Source organism: Eptatretus burgeri, chromosome 3, assembly GCF_056783735.1.
Source record: "Eptatretus burgeri isolate ZD-2024b chromosome 3, Ebu_testis_v1, whole genome shotgun sequence".
In the NCBI taxonomy this organism is placed as follows: domain Eukaryota; kingdom Metazoa; phylum Chordata; class Myxini; order Myxiniformes; family Myxinidae; genus Eptatretus; species Eptatretus burgeri.
In genome coordinates this window covers 13,717,903-13,732,902 of record NC_140963.1, presented here as the reverse complement: position 1 = coordinate 13,732,902, position 15,000 = coordinate 13,717,903, and the positions used below count along the sequence as shown (strand labels likewise).

The 15,000-nt window shown below is 49.4% G+C and overlaps 2 protein-coding genes across 9 annotated transcripts in view; one reads left to right on the top strand and one right to left on the bottom strand.

The window, feature by feature from the left end:
• LOC147029421 (uncharacterized) overlaps positions 1–15,000 on the top strand; it is a 112,125-nt gene that overhangs the window by 56,826 nt on the left and 40,299 nt on the right. The gene's annotated exons all lie outside the window — the stretch shown is intronic.
• Positions 9,725–15,000, bottom strand: part of LOC147029422 (uncharacterized) — a 10,117-nt gene continuing 4,841 nt past the window's right edge. Inside the window, exons 3-5 of the mRNA XM_085872007.1 lie at positions 11,021–11,501; positions 10,799–10,879; positions 9,725–10,723 (exon numbers count right to left, since the gene is read on the bottom strand). Coding sequence (XP_085728133.1) covers positions 9,768–10,723; positions 10,799–10,879; positions 11,021–11,501 — 1,518 coding nt within the window. The 3' untranslated portion in view covers positions 9,725–9,767. The remainder of the gene's footprint in view (positions 10,724–10,798; positions 10,880–11,020; positions 11,502–15,000) is intronic.

The following is a 15,000-nucleotide window of genomic DNA, read 5'->3' as shown; positions in this document are numbered from 1 at the left end:
ACTGTTGTTATTAAAAGTTTTTTTTGTTTTCTTTTTCTTTTTTTTTTTAAACCTCTTATCTTATACTGTCAGACCCCAACATTCGCAGATTCGCTATTCGTGGACCACGCATATTCACAGTTGATAAAATGCGACCTGCTTCTTCATGTGCAGCTCTGTGCTTTGCGTATTCACTGGTTTTTTTTGCAGGCGTATTCTTGGTTTTTCACGGGATTTTTGATTTTCCCTTTTGAATCACGAATCGCCGGGAGCATATCCCCCTTTTTCCCATTGCAACAATGCCCCGACATTCGCGGATTCGCCATTTGCGGCATTTTTCAGGAACATAACCTCTGCGAATGTTGGGGTCCAACATAATATGATTTCCTTTTATTTGTCATCTGGCCATTTCTTGGTTGTTCCAGTCATTCCATGGACAATGGTCCATATCTTGTTTTGTGGGCATTGTTTCCCCATAAATGTTGTGCTTTCTCATGGTATCTTTCTCATTAATCCTGGGTTTTTTTGCATGTTTTTTTTTTCTTTCCAGTGCTTAGTAAAGTAACATACATTCAGCTATGCCTTATCATCTAAATTATTATGCTTGAATAACATTGAGAACTGTAAAGATGAAAACGAGTTGCAAGGAATGATTGAACATGAACTGTATTTGTTCAGCTTGACAGGATTTGATTGTGTTTTTATGCAGGCCTGTACATCATGTGAAAATGTTTGTCTTGAGCTGTTACCAGGTGCAATGTCCTGTTTCAATCTGTAATGCTGATATCGTCCCTGCCACAAGGTCTTGTTGCATCAAATTGCATCAAACTCGTCAATTTTCCGATGAAGGGATCTTGGTTGATCTGGTCAAGGAAATGGTGCTCTTTCAGAAAAAACAATGTTCCAGACCTGACTGTCACGTTTCAGGAAAATGGGGCAAAATGTGCAAAAATCGACAGAAATCCTCAATTTGATAAAATACTCTGATCTCAGGAACTATATCACCCAGACTGACCAAACTTGGCAAAAAATCTTTTTCCAAAAGTACTGAAGAAAAAGTGACAATCCAAGTTCTCCGACATTTGACAATGTCAGTTTTTGGAGGGAAATAGTCCAAAATCCGAATAATTTTCATAAATTTCCAAAATATCAATTTTTCTTTTATTAGCCTCAAGTGATGACAGATTTTTTTTTTTTTGTATACCTTGTCGAGGCTCGTGTGAGAGCTAACACACAACACACATCATGGGGGACATGAGACAAGAGAGGAGGGAGTGGGAAGGACAAAGCAGTGGGGAACAGAGACATTAGGAGATCTGTGGAAGGGAGAGGGATGGGACGGGGAACATGGAGAATAGAAGATGGACATTACAGGGACTTTCAGGAAGGAAAGCAGAGAATTTGAAGGAGGTGGGCTTGGGTGGATTATCGGGGGTAGAAAAGATAGAGGATTTGGATGGGGAATGATAAGAGGTGGTGGCAAACAGCTGTTTTGAAGGCCTGGAGGGAAGAATGGGAATGAACAGAGTGAGGGAGTTTATTCCAAAGGCGGGAAAAAAAGAGGAACGAAAGAGTGAAGGTGAGCAGTGATTCGCGATTTTGGTAGTTTTACCAGAAGGGGGTTGTTGGCGGACCTTGAGTGCCCTGCGGAAATGTGGTGGGGACAAATCGCAGAGAGAGCTGGGGGCGGGGGGGGGCAAGGCTGGAGAGGAGACAGTAGAAGACAAAAAGACCACCGATCAACCTGTGGTGAATGAGTGAGAGGCCCAAAGACTCAGCCTCATTGCGGGAGATGCCAATGATGCGAAATGCCTTGGTTTCTACAGCGTGAAGCCGAGAATGGTGGGAGGCAGGAGCACCAGCCCAGAGGGTAGAGCAGTACTCCATCAGGCTGCGGACAAAAGCTTTGTAAGTTGTCAGGAGCTCAGGTGGGCCAAGGAAGGACTTTGCACGACGGAGGATTCCCAGTCCGCGACTGGCTTTGGAGGCGAGGTTTGAAATGTGGCTTTCCCAGGAAAGGTCATGGCAGATAGTGAAACCCAGAAGCTTGAAAGAAAGGACTTCTTCCAGAGGATTGTTGAGAAAGTGGATGGGGGGATTTTCTAAACGGTCCTTTCGAAGAGACACAGTGAGAGTGTGAGATTTGTCCGGATTGAATGACATGTTCCACGTGTTGGACCATTTTGTGATTTTATCCAGATCTGCAGTGAGCAAAGAAGCTGCTGCTTGTGGTCTGAGGGATGACTGATGGTACGGCAGAGGGTGGAGTCATCAGCAAACAGACATAGAGGAATTTCCAGAGAGTTGGAGAGATCATTGATGAAAACCAGAAAAAGAACAGGGCCCAGAACGCTACCTTGAGGAACTCCAGCCTGGACAGGAAGATGGGATGAAAGAACTCCATTTAGGGCCACACAGTGACTGCGACAGGAGAGGAAGTCTGCGAGCCATGAGTGTTGTAATGACGAGGATGTCACGATCACAACAGCGAATGACAACCTGTGCTGCAGAGGACAAAGCATGTGCAGCGTGTGGGAACATGCGAGTGTCTGCTTACTCGTGTTAGTAGCTAAGCAAGGCAACTCTGTATCCTTTTCTCCTGAGAAGGAGAGCTTGCTTTCAAACCTCGAGTCAGATTCTGCAACCGGTCCAGACGGCATCAGCCCACGTGTCCTCAAAGCCTGCTCTTCTGCTCTTGCTCACCCTCTCTCTGTTCTATTCACCCACTCATTTGCCCAAGGTCATCTGCCATCTGCTTGGAAATCTGCTAACATCACTGCCCTGCATAAAAAAGGTGCAAAAACAGATCCCTGTAACTACAGACCAATCAGACTTCTCCCAATCATCAGCAAGGTTATGGAATCCATCATCGCTTCAGACATGAAATCCTTCCTCTTCTCCAATGACTTGATTTCCAATCATCAATTTGGTGTCAGACAAGGTCACTCTACCCTGGATATGCTGCTTCTGCTCTCCCATCAATGGATGGAGGTCCTCAATGCCAGACAGGAAATCCGAGCCGTATCCCTGGACATATCACGTGCTTTTGACACAGTCTGGCACCCTGCACTACTCACCAAACTCTCTTCCCATGGTATTCAAGGCCATCTCCACTCATGGCTCGCAGACTTCCTCTCCTGTCGCAGTCAACGTGTGGCCCTAAATGGAGTTCTTTCATCCCCTCTTCCTGTGCAGGCTGGAGTTCCTCAAGGTAGCGTTCTGGGCCCTGTTCTTTTTCTGGTTTTCATCAATGATCTCTCGGACTCTCTGGAAAATCCTCTATTTCTCTTTGCCGACGACTCCACCCTCTGCCGTACCATCTGTCATCCCTCAGACCGGCAAGCAGCAGCTTCTTCGCTCACTGCAGATCTGGATAAAATCACAAACTGGTCCAACACGTGGAACATGTCTTTCAATCCAGACAAATCTCACACTCTCACTATGTCTCTTCGAAAGGAACGTTTAGAAAACCCCCCCATCCCCTTTCTCAACAATCCTCTGGAAGAAGTCTTTTCTTTCAAGCTTCTGGGTCTCACTATCTGCCATGACCTTTCCTGGGAAAGTCACATTTCCAACCTCACCTCAAAAGCCAGTCGCCGACTGGGAATCCTCTGTCGTGCAAAGTCCTTCCTCGGCCCTCTTGAGCTCCTGACCACTTACAAAACTTTTGTCCATAGCCTGATGGAGTACTGCTCTCCCCTCTGGGCTGGTGCTCCTGCCTCCCACCTTTCTCGGCTTCACGCTGTCGAAACCATGGCATTTCAGATCATCGGCATCTCCCGCAATGAAGCTGAGTCTTTGGGCCTCTCACTCAATCACCGCAGGTTGGTTGGTGGTCTTTCTGTCTTCTACCGACTCCTCTCCAGCCTTGCCCCCCCAGCTCTCTCTGCGATTTGTCCCCACCACATTTCCACAGGGTGCTCAAGGTCCGCCAACAACCCCCTTCTGGTAAAACTACCAAAATCACGAATCACTGCTCATCTTCACTCTTTCATTCCTCTTTTTTTCCTGCCTTTGGAATAAACTTCCTCACTCTATTCTTTCCCATTCTTCCCTCCAGGCTTTCAAAACAGCTGTTCACCACCACCTCTTATCTTCCCCCATCCAAATCCTCGATCTTTTCTACCCCCGATAATCCACCCAAGCCCACTTCCTTCAATTCCCCTGCTTTCCTTCCTGAAAGTCCCTGTAATGTCCATCTTCTCTTCGCCATGTTCCCCGTCCCATCCCCATCCCTCTCCCTTCCACAGTTCACCTAATGTGTCTGTTCCCCACTGTTTTGTCCCTTCCACTCCCGCCCCTCTTGTCTCATGCCTCCTTGCTGTGAGTTGTGTGTTTGCTCTCATACGAGCCTCGACCAAGGTATATAAAAAAAAAAAAAAAAACTTCACAGACCCCATCTGCTGAGAAGACTTGACAATCTTCATGTGTGAGGTGCACAGCAATATCATGTAAAATGTTCAGGCCAAATCCTTGCCTGGAGTTGTCGAGATATTTGATGTGCATCTCTTTCTTTGAACCGAGATTAAGAAACTTGTGTAACTGCTTCTGTGTTTTCTGGTCTGGACGGGAGATTTTCATGGCCTGAGCTGCAGGAAATGCTCCCATTTTGTCTCTCTCCACGCCCTCAATGCTGACAAAAGGATACCTATCGGTTACAAAGTCCATGCGTTGGCTACCAATCCTGCGACCAACTGAAACGGCAGAAGACCCGAAAATTATCCGAATGTGGCAAGAATCTTCTTAATTTGCTGGAGGGAGGCCATGCCGCAGTAAACCTTGTGATCATCCACAGTAAACCTTGTGATTATGATGATGCTGCTTCAGCTTCTCTCATCGACAGTAACATGCACGGTGGTACCCGTGATCTCGGAAAATTTAATTCAGTACCGAATGCTGACAAAGGTTGAATTGCCACAGGTTCCCCTTTCCAAGTGGTTCTTTAACTTTTTTGCCCCCCCCCCACTCCCTGCCCCTCAGCGAGCCGATCTTTGACCAACGCCCCACCCCCTGATGTTTCAGTGTACTGAATATTATTACAGTCCATTAAATGTGATCACAACAAAAGAACGAAACAAAGACATCTTCCATTTACAGTTTTATTTAATAATCCATATGCAAGCAGCTGTTGTGCAAAACAATGCAGAAGATATTCAGAGAGGTAGTGCAAGCAGGTACTCATGAATAAAATTCATTATACTAGCTCTTTTTACTTGAATTTCATATTACAATAAAAACTAGAACAGCCACAGACAGACTGGTGAAAACATAACCTTCTTCCACCTTCGGTGGGTGCAGGAAACAACACAGACATCCCCATATTACATTTACAGTTCTAATTCTTAACCCACATTTCGAAGCCTGGTGTTGGCTCAGTGGTTAGGGTGGCTGACTGGATCTTAGGGTCCTGAGTTTGAGCCCCGTTGGCCACTGAATTAACACCGGTGGGGTTGACTCAGCCTGTTATCCTTCCGAGGTCGGCAAAATGAGTACCATCGTACTGGTATAGGGGCACAGCATCAGCGGCATCGTCGCGCCCCAACAAAATGAGAGCTACCCGGCAGCCAAGCTGCCATATGCAAGAAAAAGACCCACATATAGCCAGCTGGTGTGCAACACAACACTATGAACATTAAGACTCATCACCAGCAAGTACTTTCTAAAATAATCATTCCAAGCTCTTCACATTGAAGAACACCTGAGCTCACCTTAAACGTTTAAGAACCAGCTAAAACACGTTCGATATGTGGGTAAACAAGTTGATTCCTCAAGGTAGATTCACACAATTCGAGCGCGCACACACACACACACACACACACACACACACACACACACACACACACACACACACACACACACACACACACACACACACACACACACACACACACACACACACACACACACACACACACACACACACACACACACACACACACACACTTCCCCTCTCTTGATATATATATATATATATATATATATATATATATATATATATATATATATATATATATATATATATATAATATATATATATATATATATATATATATATATATATATATATATAATATATATATAATATATATATAATATATATATATATATATATATATATATATATATATATATATATACATATACATACATACATACACATGTACATACACACAATTTTGTGTGTGTGCATTTTCTTGCTTCGTCAACCCTTCATGCCAGCATTTTCCACAGACCCCTCACACCACCCCTGAAACCTTCCCGTGCCCCTCAGTTTAAGAACCATTGCTCTCTCCATTCAGCACCTACCCACGTCGGAATGCAGTTCTTCACTTTAGGAGTTGACGTCTCACTGAACTGAAGGATGTGCTCTTCTTCAGCTGGATATATAGGGATACAGCAAATCAATGCCATCTCTGGTACTGAGACGTACTAAAATATGAAAACACAGAAAAATATTTGAAACATTAACCTGGTGTGATTGAAATCGGTTTTCGTGGCATTCCCTCTTGGATAAATCGGCAAAAATTGGCACACGTTCAGCTGTCTTCCAGGCAATGGTTGTTAACAGTGTGAATGGCGACCTGTAATTGGTCGAGACGGTCGATGCGTCAGAACCGCTTGTTGGTTGATAACTGGGACGTCCTTGATGTTGCCGGTGGATGTATTGGAACTCACCTTGGGTCAAAGAAGAATATTGTCTCAAGGGACACTGGTTACCATTGACCAGAGTCGCAGGGCCAGGCTTAATGGCAGAACTGAGCTGTTCAGGGAGCTGAGGCGTAAAACTGTATGTGTGCTAAAGGTGGATGAGGAGGCCGATGTTTGAGGAATCTTTGAGGGGGTGGAGCATCACCTGTGGTCAAGTGGTTCTCGTCCTGCTTACAGGGGCATTCGTGCATTGCGTTCATCCAAGCCCATCCCTCGGTGTACTACAGTTAGAGCAGAGAGTGGTAGGCTCTTGACAGAGGAATCCGAAGTGAAGGCCCGCTGGGCCCGTTACTTTGAGTGGTTGTACCAGGCTGATCGACCAGCTGTCGAGTTGGACGTCAGGGTTGTTACAATCCCTGTTGCTTACTCTCCAATCAACTGTCGTCCACCTTCGCTTGTGGAAACACAGGCCTCGATGAACCGGTTGAAATGGTGTAAAGCCCGAGGGATCTGTGGCATCCATGCTGAACTTCTCAAGGCTGGTGGAAATGCTGCAATCGTGTCGTTGCATGCAGTTCTGTGCTCTGCCTGGAATAAAGGCATCATCCCAACTGATTGGAAGAGGGGCCTTGTTGTCCCTCTCTGGAAAGGGAAGGGTGATCGCCAAGACTGCAACAACTACCGAGGGGTGACGCTGCTCTCAGTGCCGAGCAAGGTCTTTGCTCGGATAATTCTTGATAGGGTTTGCCACCATCTGCTTGAGCACCAGCGTCCAGAGCAGTCTGGCTTTACACCAGAGATCAACGATTGACCGTATCCTTCTCTTCCGGTCCTCACCAAACACAGACAAGAGTTTCGGCATGCGCTGCTTGCAGCCTATGTTGATCTCTGTAAAGCATTCGATTCAGTGAATCGAGATGCCCTCTGGAGGATTCTTGGTCTTCGTGGGGTGCCACCAAAACTGATCAATCTGATGTCTGAACTCTACTCTGGGACTGAGAGTGCTGTGAGATGTGGTGCTACCATCTCTGACTTATTTCCAGTTACTGGCGTTTGTCAGGGGTGTGTATTGGCCCCCACACTTTTCAGCACTTGTATGGACTGGATTCTTTGGAGGACGTCGGAGAGATCAAGCTGCGGTGCATCGTTTGGGAATGTCAAGATCTCGGACCTTGATTTCGCAGTTGATGCTGTCATCTTTGGAGACTTTAGATATCCTTTTGGGGGCCATCGAGGTGCTGAATGAGAAGTCGGAGCCGCTGGGATTATGGGTTTCCTGGGTCAAAACGAAGATCCAGGCTTTCAATGACATCTTCGATGCTGCTGTCCTGTCTGTGCCTGTTTGTGGTGAGGATGTTTTGGTCATGGAGAGATTCACTTACCTTGGCAGTGATATGCTTCTGCTGGCTGTGAGTCAGAGGTCAACAGATGTCTGGTTCGGGCCTGGGGAGTCATGGATTCACTGGATCATTGGGTGTGGCGCTGCCGGCACCTGTGCAGGATTATGAAAGTCTGAGTCTTCAGGTCATTTGTGCTTCCAGTCTTGCTCCATGGATGCGAGACTTGGACTCTGACCAAGGATCTGAGATGGAGACTTAATTCCTTTGGTACCAGATCTCTTCGGAGAATCCTTGGCTATCGCTGGTCAGACTTTGTGTCCAACGAGCGGTTGCTGAGAGAGACTCAAATGAGATTTGTTACCTGCATAGTCCGTGACCGTCAGCTGCGGCTGTATGGACATGTGGCTCGTTTTCCTGACGCTGATACTGCTCACCAGATTCTCTCAGCGAGGGAGTCTCGTGAGTGAAGGAGGCCATGGGCCGACCACGTGTCTCGTGGTTGCAGCAGGTGTATCGGCATCTCAAGAAGATGGGGATGGGTCAGGCATCTGCCTGGGTGATGGCCAGACGGAGGCCTTTGGAGTACCACTGGAAAAATGGACGCAGTGACGCGCTGCTCTTGCGCATGCTCCCATACCTGACCTGACTCGGTGGAGGGCATACCTCCGCCACGCAATGCCTGATCCACGAGAACATATCTCACCCAATACATTTTTGAAATATCATGCTATGCCGTACTATATTGTTTTTGACCCGATCTCTCAATGGTGAAGAATTACTTTTAAAATTAAATAATTCTCGTATGCAGATCTGGATTCAGATTTTCACCAAAATCAAATCGATTCGTTCTTGCAACACACCCAACATGTCCACTAAGTTTTTTTTTTTTTTTTTTTTTATTTTATTTTTTTTTTTTTTATTTTTTTTAATCCGAATTTGTCCACAACTTTTTTAGCAGCGTCTCTCGTAGCAAACGCTGCTCATAGAGAGCTCGGCGTTCTTCTTCTTCCTTTTCTTCTTGTGAAGACAAAAGCTTAATCTCGAGGACTCGGCTCTTGTATATACAAGATCCGGATCGCCTTAAATACTGAGCACATGTACACATCCTCACATAGACGGTGCCTTTTGAGAGCATCTATCATGAACTTTTAAATATATTCAGTCATTTGCTTTAAAGTTTCGAAAAGTTCACTTTACTATATAAAGATTATTCAATTTATCGTATTGTAATTTCGTAAGTACGTTATTTATTTCGTAAATACTCGATATATCGTAAATACGTAAATACATTATGACGGGTTTCGCTATTGGCTTAATGAAGGCACGTGACGAAATATAGGAAGTTGTTGTTGTTGTTGTTGTTGTTGTGTTTTTTTTTTTTTTTTTTTTTTTTTTAGTCGACAAAACCTTTAGGACACTGCTCTTGGACACATTTGTCCATGTTGAGATATCGTGCCTATATATTGGTTTCGCCCTTTCTCTCAATGATGAAGAATCACTTTAAAAATTCAAGTCGTCCGATCTGGATCCGGATCTTCAACAAAATTTAATCGGTTCGTCCTTGTCACACACCGAACCTGTCCATAAAATTTCATCCCGATCTGTCCACAGCTGTTTGAGATATCCCGTACACAAACAGACTGAAAGGGGTGAAAACATAACCTCCTTCACCTTCGGTGGCAGAGGTAAAAATATGTCATGGGTCAGGGTCAGGTGTCCGATCAAATAGTGGTTGCATCAAAGCAGGACATCTTGGTTCCTGGTCATCCCTACCAGCAGTTACTGTATAAAGTGGCAGTTCTAGTTATAATTACAGAACATACCAGTACACAAACACCACACAAAATATACAACGCAAAAGTCCTGGGGAGGGTCTGCAATCTCTGATTGCTCTTCTTCTTCTTCTTCTTCTTCTTCTTCTTCGTCTTCGTCTTCGTCTTCGTCTTCGTCTTCGTCTTCGTCTTCGTCTTCGTCTTCGTCTTCGTCTTCGTCTTCGTCTTCGTCTTCGTCTTCGTCTTCGTCTTCGCCTTCGCCTTCGCCTTCGCCTTCGCCTTCGCCTTCGCCTTCGCCTTCGCCTTCGCCTTCGCCTTCGCCTTCGCCGTCGCCGTCGCCGTCGCCGTCGCCGTCGCCTTCGCCGTCGCCTTCGCCTTCGCCTTCGCCTTCGCCTTCGCCTTCGTCGCCGCCGTCGCCTTCTTCGCCGCCGTCGCCTTCGTCGCCTTCTTCGCCTTCGTCTTCGTCGCCTTCGTCGCCTTCGTCTTCGTCGCCTTCGTCTTCGTCGTCTTCGTCGCCTTCGTCTTCGTCGCCTTCGTCGCCGTCGCCTTCGTCGCCTTCGTCGCCTTCGCCTTCGTCGCCTTCGCCTTCGCCTTCGTCGCCTTCGCCTTCGCCTTCGTCGCCTTCGCCTTCGTCGCCTTCGCCTTCGTCGCCTTCGCCTTCGTCGCCTTCGTCTTCGTCGCCTTCTTCTTCGTCTTCGTCTTCGTCTTCCTCTTCGTCTTCGTCTTCGCCTTCGTCTTCGTCGTCGTCGCCTTCGCCGTCGTCGCCTTCGCCTTCGTCGCCTTCGCCTTCGTCGCCTTCGCCTTCGTCGCCTTCGTCGCCTTCGCCTTCGTCGCCTTCGCCTTCGCCTTCGTCGCCTTCGCCTTCGTCGCCTTCGCCTTCGTCGCCTTCGCCTTCGTCGCCTTCGCCTTCGTCGCCTTCGCCTTCGTCTTCGTCGCCTTCGCCTTCGTCTTCGTCGCCTTCGTCTTCTTCGCCTTCTTCTTCGTCTTCGTCTTCGTCTTCGTCTTCGTCTTCGTCTTCGTCTTCGTCTTCGTCGTCTTCGTCGTCTTCGTCGCCTTCGCCTTCGCCTTCGCCTTCGTCGTCTTCGTCGCCTTCGTCGCCTTCGCCTTCGTCTTCGTCTTCGCCTTCGTCTTCGCCTTCGTCTTCGTCTTCGTCTTCTTCGCCGCCGTCGCCTTCGTCTTCGTCTTCGTCGCCTTCGTCTTCGTCGCCTTCGTCTTCGTCGCCTTCGTCTTCGTCGCCTTCGTCTTCGTCGCCTTCGTCGTCTTCGCCGTCGTCGCCTTCGCCTTCGTCGCCTTCGCCTTCGTCGCCTTCGTCGCCGTCGCCTTCGTCGCCTTCGCCTTCGTCGCCTTCGCCTTCGTCGCCTTCGCCTTCGCCTTCGTCGCCTTCGTCTTCGTCGCCTTCGTCGTCTTCGTCTTCGTCGCCTTCGCCTTCGTCGTCTTCGTCGCCTTCGTCTTCGTCGCCTTCGTCTTCGTCGCCTTCGTCTTCTTCGCCTTCGTCTTCTTCGCCTTCGTCTTCTTCGCCTTCTTCGTCTTCGTCGTCTTCGTCTTCGTCGCCTTCGTCTTCGTCGTCTTCGTCGCCTTCGTCTTCGTCGCCTTCGTCGCCTTCGTCTTCGTCGCCTTCGTCGCCTTCGTCTTCGTCGTCGTCGCCTTCGTCGCCTTCGCCTTCGTCGCCTTCGCCTTCGTCGCCTTCGTCTTCGTCGCCTTCGTCGCCTTCGTCTTCGTCGCCTTCGTCGCCTTCGTCTTCGTCTTCGTCGCCTTCGTCTTCGTCGCCTTCGTCTTCGTCGCCTTCGTCTTCGTCGCCTTCGTCTTCGTCGCCTTCGTCTTCGTCGCCTTCGTCTTCGTCGCCTTCTTCTTCGTCTTCGTCTTCGTCTTCGTCGCCTTCGTCTTCGTCGCCTTCGTCTTCGTCGCCTTCGTCTTCGTCTTCTTCGTCTTCGTCTTCGTCTTCGTCGTCTTCGTCGTCTTCGTCGTCTTCGTCGCCTTCGTCTTCGTCGCCTTCGTCTTCGTCGCCTTCTTCTTCGTCTTCGTCTTCGTCTTCGTCGTCTTCGTCTTCGTCGCCTTCGTCTTCGTCGCCTTCGTCTTCGTCGCCTTCGTCTTCTTCGCCTTCGTCTTCGTCTTCGTCTTCGTCTTCGTCTTCGTCTTCGTCGTCTTCGTCGTCTTCGTCTTCGTCGTCTTCGTCTTCGTCGTCTTCGTCTTCGTCTTCGTCGTCTTCGTCTTCGTCTTCGTCGCCTTCGTCTTCGTCGTCTTCGTCTTCGTCTTCGTCGTCTTCGTCTTCTTCGCCTTCGTCTTCGTCTTCGTCTTCGTCTTCGTCTTCGTCTTCGTCTTCGTCTTCTTCGTCTTCGTCTTCGTCTTCGTCTTCGTCGTCTTCGTCTTCGTCGCCTTCTTCGTCTTCGTCTTCGTCGCCTTCGTCTTCGTCGTCTTCGTCTTCGTCGCCTTCGTCTTCGTCGCCTTCGTCTTCGTCGTCTTCGTCTTCGTCTTCGTCGCCTTCGTCTTCGTCTTCGTCGTCTTCGTCGCCTTCGTCTTCGTCGTCTTCGTCTTCGTCTTCGTCTTCTTCGTCGTCTTCGTCTTCGTCTTCGTCGTCTTCGTCTTCGTCTTCGTCTTCGTCGTCTTCGTCTTCGTCTTCGTCGTCTTCGTCGTCTTCGTCTTCGAGGTCTTCTTCGTCTTCGTCGTCTTCGTCTTCGTCGTCTTCGTCGTCTTCGTCTTCGTCTTCGTCGTCTTCGTCGTCTTCGTCTTCGTCGTCTTCTTCGTCTTCGTCGTCTTCGTCTTCGTCGTCTTCGTCGTCTTCGTCTTCGTCGTCTTCGTCTTCGTCGTCTTCGTCTTCGTCGCCTTCGCCTTCGCCTTCGTCGCCTTCTTCGTCTTCGTCGCCTTCGTCTTCGTCGTCTTCGTCTTCGTCGCCTTCGTCTTCGTCTTCGTCGCCTTCGTCTTCGTCGTCTTCGTCGTCTTCGTCGCCTTCGTCTTCGTCGTCTTCGTCTTCGTCTTCGTCGTCTTCGTCTTCGTCGTCTTCGTCGTCTTCGTCTTCGTCGTCTTCGTCTTCGTCGTCTTCGTCTTCGTCGCCTTCGTCGTCTTCGCCTTCGTCGTCTTCGTCTTCGTCTTCGTCGTCTTCGTCTTCGTCTTCGTCTTCGTCTTCGTCGTCTTCGTCTTCGTCTTCTTCGTCGTCTTCGTCGTCTTCGTCTTCGTCTTCTTCGTCGTCTTCGTCTTCGTCGTCTTCGTCGTCTTCGTCTTCGGTCTTCGTCTTCGTCGTCTTCGTCTTCGTCGTCGTCTTCGTCTTCGTCTTCGTCGTCGTCTTCGTCGTCTTCGTCTTCGTCGTCTTCGTCTTCGTCGTCTTCGTCTTCGTCGTCTTCGTCTTCGTCGCCTTCGTCGTCTTCGCCTTCGTCGTCTTCGTCTTCGTCTTCGTCTTCGTCTTCGTCTTCGTCTTCGTCTTCGTCTTCGTCGTCTTCGTCGTCTTCGTCTTCGTCTTCTTCGTTGTCTTCGTCGTCTTCGTCTTCGTCGTCTTCGTCTTCGTCTTCGTCCTCTTCGTCTTCGTCGTCTTCGTCGTCTTCGTCTTCGTCGTCTTCGTCTTCGTCGTCTTCGTCTTCGTCGCCTTCGTCGTCTTCGCCTTCGTCGTCTTCGTCTTCGTCTTCGTCGTCTTCGTCTTCGTCTTCGTCTTCGTCTTCGTCGTCTTCGTCTTCGTCTTCTTCGTCGTCTTCGTCGTCTTCGTCTTCGTCTTCTTCGTCGTCTTCGTCTTCGTCTTCGTCGTCTTCGTCGTCTTCGTCGTCTTCGCCTTCGTCGTCTTCGTCTTCGTCGCCTTCGTCGCCTTCGTCTTCGTCGCCTTCGTCTTCGTCGTCTTCGTCTTCGTCTTCGTCGTCTTCGTCGCCTTCTTCTTCGTCTTCGTCGCCTTCTTCGTCTTCGTCGCCTTCTTCTTCGTCTTCGTCGCCTTCTTCGTCTTCGTCGTCTTCATCTTCGTCGTCTTCGTCGTCTTCGTCTTCGTCGTCTTCGTCTTCGTCTTCGTCGTCTTCGTCTTCATCGCCTTCGTCTTCGTCTTCGTCTTCGTCTTCGTCTTCGTCGTCTTCGTCGCCTTCGTCTTCGTCGCCTTCGTCTTCGTCGTCTTCGTCTTCGTCTTCGTCTTCGTCGTCTTCGTCGTCTTCGTCGCCTTCGTCTTCGTCTTCGTCGTCTTCGTCTTCGTCGTCTTCGTCTTCGTCGCCTTCGTCTTCGTCGCCTTCTTCTTCGTCTTCGTCGCCTTCTTCGTCTTCGTCGCCTTCTTCTTCGTCGTCTTCGTCGTCTTCGTCTTCGTCGTCTTCGTCTTCGTCGTCTTCGTCGTCTTCGTCGTCTTCGTCTTCGTCGTCTTCGTCTTCGTCGTCTTCGTCGTCTTCGTCTTCATCGCCTTCGTCTTCGTCTTCGTCTTCGTCGCCTTCGTCTTCGTCGTCTTCGTCTTCGTCGCCTTCGTCTTCTTCGCCTTCTTCTTCGTCTTCGTCGTCGTCGTCTTCGTCTTCGTCGTCGTCTTCGTCTTCGTCTTCGTCTTCGTCTTCGTCTTCGTCTTCTTCGTCGTCTTCGTCATCTTCGTCTTCGTCTTCGTCGTCTTCGTCTTCGTCGTCTTCGTCTTCGTCGTCGTCTTCGTCTTCGTCTTCGTCTTCGTCGTCTTCGTCTTCGTCTTCGTCGTCTTCGTCTTCGTCGTCGCCGTCGCCGTCTTCGTCGTCGCCGTCGCCGTCTTCGTCGTCGCCGTCGCCGTCTTCGTCGTCGCCGTCTCCGTCTTCGTCGTCGCCGTCACCGTCGTCGTCGTCGCCGTCTTCGTTGTCGTCGCCTTCGCCGCCGTCGTCTTCGTCATTTTCGTCTTCGTCGTCGTCGTCGCCGTCGTCGTCTTCGTCGTCGTCGCCGTCTTCGCCGCCGTCTTCGTCTTCTTCGCCGCCGTCTTCGTCTTCGCCGCCATCTTCGTCTTCGTCTTCGCCGCCTTCTTCGTCTTCGTCTTCGTCTTCGCCTTCGTCGTCTTCGTCGTCGTCTTCGTCTTCGTCTTCGTCTTCGTCTTCGTCTTCGTCTTCGTCTTCGTCGTCTTCGTCTTCGTCTTCGTCTTCGTCTTCGTCTTCGTCTTCTTCGTCGTCTTCGTCTTCGTCTTCTTCGTCGTCTTCGTCGTCTTCGTCTTCGTCGTCTTCGTCGTCTTCGTCTTCGTCGTCTTCGTCGTCTTCGTCTTCGTCGTCTTCGTCGTCTTCGTCGTCTTCGTCTTCGTCGTCTTCGTCGTCTTCGTCTTCGTCGTCTTCGTCGTCTTCGTCTTCGTCGTCTTCGTCGTCTTCGTCGTC